The sequence below is a fragment of the Anoplophora glabripennis genome, unplaced genomic scaffold (assembly GCF_000390285.2).
Source record: "Anoplophora glabripennis isolate ALB-LARVAE unplaced genomic scaffold, Agla_2.0 scaffold133, whole genome shotgun sequence".
Classification (NCBI taxonomy): domain Eukaryota; kingdom Metazoa; phylum Arthropoda; class Insecta; order Coleoptera; family Cerambycidae; genus Anoplophora; species Anoplophora glabripennis.
The window spans coordinates 908,444-914,511 of NW_019416244.1; the positions used below are offsets into that span (position 1 = coordinate 908,444).

The window sequence follows — 6,068 nt, forward strand, 5'->3', positions numbered from 1 at the left end:
TAGTTACTATTAGTTACTACTTCATTTATAAAAATTTTTCGGAACAAAAGACAAAATTCCAGTAAACCAGAACCAGCGAATACTTTGAGAGTTAGTGGAACACCCATCGTATAACACCCTGTATTTCCTACTCCCGAAAAATCAGTGCGCACCAAGTCGCCGCAAATTCCTGCTATGTGGAGTACGTGAGGCGGCGAGCTTTCCTCGCCTCATCCACCAAGACATGGTAAGTGGCTATTTAGGTAGCCGACGAGCACGTGGGGGACCTTCGTCGGCCGGTCAATGTAAGCGCGTTCTTCCGCGGACTGGCCTCGCGCTTCGAGGTTGCACTTCGATATATAACTCAACGCGGGCCAATCGCCCCGCATCTGTCTCCTCAACCACTCGGTGGTGTCTAGTGTACTCCAGTGTGCCCCAGAACCCGACAACTCCCAGCCAACATGAAATTCGTAAGTGTGCGCGCACTCTGGAACACCGCGAGCAAATTAGCGCGAACTCCCGGGGATAGAACCACTCCTGCAAATTTTAGGACGCCAAAAATGTGAAATGGTGCTCGGGAACACCAAAATTTTGACACTAATTATGTAATCCGCGTTTTCTTTGAATTTTAATCCACCAAAAGTGTAAATTAGTGCACTGTAACAGTTTACATATAAAAATTCACACTAAAAATGTAATTTTACACAAACGGTCCCGCAGAAGAATGATTCTATCACCGGAGCTATTCTTAGTTAAATACTGGCATTCTTATTATTGAGTGCAAGTGCATTGTAGTCAGTGATCATGATGAGTTCAGTGAAAAGTGATTATCTGGTTAGCTTTCTTCATTTGTGCCAGTTCGTTTAAGAGGATATTTTGTTTGGATTACTTCTCTCTTTCTTAACTGGCGGTAACAGCTCTGATTTAAGTCTGTATATATTGTACATATCGGTTTGGGGGTAGATTTATAAAAATTTCGAGGAAAAATTTGTTAAAAATGGTCAATAGAATGTGTAGTTAAAAAAAATTATTCAAAAGTGGTTTATATAGGATCATATTGGACAAGAAAAATGAATTCCTAAAATACATTCGTGTAAATTCAGTAAGGGGTTAAAAAAATTATACTGGTGTTGCTCAAAAGGTCAATGATGCATTTTTTAACAGCATCAAATAAAGGCAAATAATTTTACAGATGCATTTATAATTTCGGACAAAAATATTTCCACTTTTTTTATTCGTTGAAGAAAGTCTAATATCCTACGACAAAAACAGTTTGGGGCAAAACGATCACAATTTGTTTGTGTACAGCTAACATTTGTCTGTTTTCTTTGATAAAAAAAGTTAATTGACTGCTGCGTATTATTTGCTCTGACTGAATTACCTTCGTTGACTGTGAGCGCGCTGCGAGCAAAAATTAATAATTATTTCATGCTCATTCGAACGATTTTCGACTTTCTCTATCAATTTGCAAAAAAGTTGATAATAATAGTCATTTGTTGCAAAATATATTTAAAGCACGTAACTATTAAATGCTTTCTTGTTGCGGATGAGAAAAATAAGGCAAATGTTAACAATAATTCCACCAACGGACCAATTAAAATCGAGCAACAAACTCATTTCACTAGGATGAACACGAATTAATAGTTTTTTCATCAAAAAACAAATAGAAAGTATACGCAATTAATAGTTTAAATTTTTAAAATGCATTCAAGGGATAAATTTCGTAACGTAAATTCAGATTTTTTGGTAAAAGCTCAATCTTTCGTTGAACATAGTAATCAACTTTACTGAAAATTTCTATCATTAATTTTTTAAATAAATATAGACAATTATTTAACTTCTGTTAAAATACGAGAGTTATAGGTTATAGATGTAAAATGTTTTAATATTTTAGGTAAAGCTCAGCTAGGACAATCGATTTTTTAAATTGCTTCAATAATATTCCATAATTCTGCAGACAGTATTATTTAAAAACCCCTGTGCGATATCTTTTTAAAGAATATTCTTTTACGTGTTTAAGAATTGTTAGAAACTGGGAGTAATATTAAATTAACAATAGTCGGGTAAAACATTGACGACCAGAACAACTAACATTAATGCCTGAACTCGTAGAAAATCATCTGCCGTAAACTGCTTAAGTTGCAAGACACGGTCTGTTAGATGGGTTTGATTTACTTTCACTATATAAGTGCAAATATCGTTCTCTAATTATAATTTGCAAACGTTTAAACTATTCGGAAAACTCGATTTTTACTGTAAAACCACCACGGGATAAATAGGAAGTAGCGTTCTTGTTTGTTTTTCGAAATTGACGACTAATGCACAATTAGTCGTGGTAAATATTGGAAAATGAACCGTTCAATAGTTGTGGATTTAATTAGCAAAGTTACGGGCTTGATTGGGAATTAATTTGGCAGTTTTCATTTCTGTAAAGGACCGTGTCCAAAGTGAATAATGATTGAATATTAGTTTAGTTGTCCTTGAAGGTATTTTTTGAATTATTTCTTTATCGGCGACAGGCGCAAGTCACATTATTTCTTAGATATGCTGCCGATAATAACATAGCATTTTATTGTTTAAGTAAAAAAATCTGCAAAATACTATTTTTTATAATAAAATTGTTAAATTTAGCATAGACCAATACAATAATTTGTTCTGTTTTAATGTTAAATATTAAAATATATTGGTCGGTGCAGGTTTCAAAGAAAAAGTTGTATTTGAAGCGCATGTTAAAAATTATTTTATTTTATTCAAACGAAATGCATAAATATTGTAATTTTTCTACAGACAAAGGGGTTATGAAATATGTAGTTACCAAACGCAATAAAAAAGTGGATAAGTATCTTCATATACCTGTCAGATTACTTGTACATACAAATTTACACCTACGATCTAAAATTACCATACGTAATAATAGGCTAAAGTTGAAAACACTAGTAATTATTGATACATAGTTGAATAACGTGTAATATTGAGTATTATAAGCAAACACTCACGAGCAAAACGAACAAAGTTAATTTGAAGTCATTGATTTCGCTTAATTTGTTTCTTACTTGACACACATCATGAATGAAGAGAGTCACCAAAGTGGCTTTATTAACTGACAGCCAAATTTATTTTTGATACCATGAGGAAGCTAAAATAGTTTGAACGAAACGTCTCCATCAGTTTCTAATAATCTGCATCAGAAATTCTATCTTCTAATCCTCACTTTTAATGTTTATAAATTCGACTTGAGGAGTTATTCAAAAGCCAGTTAAAAATCTTATCAAAGAGCACCAAAGTTACTCATTGCATGAATGCTCCAGTAAACAACAAGTGAAGGTAAAAATAATAGAGCACCCGAATTCGTGACAGCGACAGTAGGCAATTTGTGCCTTAATAATATGCCTCGGATATCGAAAACACATAAGGCGTTGGGCAATTCGAAAGCATTCATTCCGAAGTGTATCCTAGTGTGACGGGAACAATTTTTCGGTAAGGGAGAGGTATTAAAAAACGGTTTGCACCATATCCAGGCACGCTCGGTGAGTTGCATAATTAATGTATGAGTATTTGGTAATGTTCAGGTTAAATATGCATCTAATTAATTATTGTTATGTTGAGTAGCTCCTACAAGTCGGTTTGTTAGATTTATGGAGTGCGGATTATAAAACTGTTCTCACTTTTCAACTTGCGAAAGAAATATACCTAACGGTATAAGAAAAGTTGACTATTTTTTGGAGGTAGATGCAATTTGAACAACTTTTTTTGACAGGAAATTTAGTACAGGGTGAGTTAAACTGGATAGTATGGGCCTACTGTGAGGATACAAAAAATTTAAATAAAATTTGGGACACGTGGTGTTAAACGGAATGAGGTAAACTCAATAATTTTCAATCGAAAGTATTATCTTTGGAATTTGACAGAAATGACTAATGACGTCATCTATTACAATTTTTCCAGAAACTTATCCAATTTTTTCCTGTTAAAAGGCTCTCTTTTTTGTAATAAATTTTTATTAGAGAAATTTTTCTGTATTACTTCCCATTTAAAAGTTTAAGCAATATCGTACTAAAAAGTCTCAAAAGAAATATCACCTAAAAATCACATTAACGGTGGAATGATCAAGTAGTCGCTGGAAAATAATTGAATGTTTGTTGTTTAAATTGCATAAATGTCATTAAGGATTAAACTCGATAATTCTTTAATATAATTCAAACAAAAGGTGATGATAATAATAACTAAACTTAAAAAATGAGGCAAACGCTTTCATACTACATGCATATTACAATCTATTCTCTACAGGGTGATTCAGAACTTATCCAAAAAAAAATTCTGGATGTACAGGGGACCCTTACAAATACAATTTTGTAAAGAAAAAAATCAAAAAGGTCAGTTCGAAATTGATTTAAAAATACACTTCTGCACGGCACTAGAAACTGATCCACTGTAAAACCTGACCTCCCACAATGCGACCGGTATAGCGGCGTGATAAAAACGGACAAAAACTTTCGCAAGGAAAGAAATATGTAAATAGAATTTTATCGCACCTATTTTATATCGGCAAATTCAAATGCTTTTGCCTTTATTAATAAAATTAATTTGTGTTTTTAAATAATAAAATCATTTGACATACCCGATGCTGTAACAGCAATTGTTCAAAATTTTATCCACTCACGTGTAAACACATTTGGGTCCGTCTTACTCACTTTCTACGAACTAACACAAATGATGTCTTGCTTCACCAAAACACAAATACTTCACCATAATACAAATGTTGTCTTGCTTCACCATAAATTAAAACGATATCCATCAACTCTGAGTTGCTATACACGCAAGCCATTTTTGACACTAACTACTAAAAAACTGATGTAAATACCAAAGATAACAGGTAAAAACTACCGCAACGACGGATTTCAGTATTAGGAGTCACATGGCTCTCCACGTGTAATGGCGCTAGAGGCTACAGTTGTCCAGTTATGTAGTGGTTTAATGTGCTATAACTTCAATAATTTTTTTCTCAGAAACTATAATTGTTATACAAAATTTTTTTTTACAATATTGACTCCATTTCTCATGCGCCTGTATATGAGCTCCTCTCATTCAACACATATCCAATATTCGCTTGACTTTTTTGTGGGCTGCGTTTATTAACATTTCGCCGTTTAATTCATTACAAGCGTTTGTGATTTTTCTTTCAAATGATTAATATCTCGCGAAGGTATTTTGTAAACCTTATTTTTTAAAACTTCCCATAAACAAAATCGAGGGATGTTAGATCTGCTCACTTTCCGGGCCACTGAATAGATGCATTAAGTCCAATCCATTTTCTGGGAAAGTGTCATCTAAATATTGCTGCACAATCCTGTTGTCCAATTAAATGAGCCTTTAAATCGCAATTTGGTCAACTTGCCTGAATTTTTGATATAAGTTAGTTTAGTGCATATAATAACAATAAGTGACAGTAACTTTTGTTTCAACCCTGGCCAAGGGTGAAAAAAGATAAAATAAAGGGTTTTTTCAATATAACTCAAAAGGGGTAAGCGTTAGAAAAAAAAGTTTCTTATAATAGTTGTAGAGCATAAAATTCTACATAAAAATGGTATATTGACTTTTTTATGCCATTAAAATTAACAGAGTTAGGGAGACTAGAAGTTATGGGATGATTTCAGAAATTTAAAAAAATCATAACACGCAGAAAAATGAATGAATTTTATAATTTTTTTTTAATCTACTCTAAAAAATGTAAACTTTCTGTTCACAGAAATAAATATATTTTTTTAATTTTTAATAAAAAAGTTAAAACAGTTAAAATTTTTTAATCGTTAATTTTTATGATTTAACACTAAAACAATTTTTTTCTATGCCATTCGATCGATTATTTAAAATAAAAAAAGTTGCTTTCGAAATTTAGTTTTATGACATAGATAAAAAATCACGTTCGCTTTGTGAAATTGTTATAACTTTTTTATTGAAAATTAAAAAATATATCTATTTCTCTGAAAAGATAGGTTATATTTTTAAGAGTAAATTGGAAAAAAAATATATAAAATTCATTAATCTTTCTACTTGTTATGATTTATTAAATTTCTGAAATCATCCCTTAA

General features: G+C 32.2%; 1 protein-coding gene across 2 annotated transcripts in view; it reads left to right on the top strand.

The window, feature by feature from the left end:
* The first annotated feature begins 258 nt into the window (after positions 1-258).
* Positions 259-6,068, top strand: part of LOC108904444 — a 44,386-nt gene continuing 38,576 nt past the window's right edge. For both annotated transcript variants that reach the window (XM_018707008.2, XM_018707007.2), the window contains exon 1: positions 259-449. In XM_018707008.2, the coding sequence (XP_018562524.1) occupies positions 441-449 (9 nt within the window). In that variant the 5' untranslated portion in view covers positions 259-440. The remainder of the gene's footprint in view (positions 450-6,068) is intronic.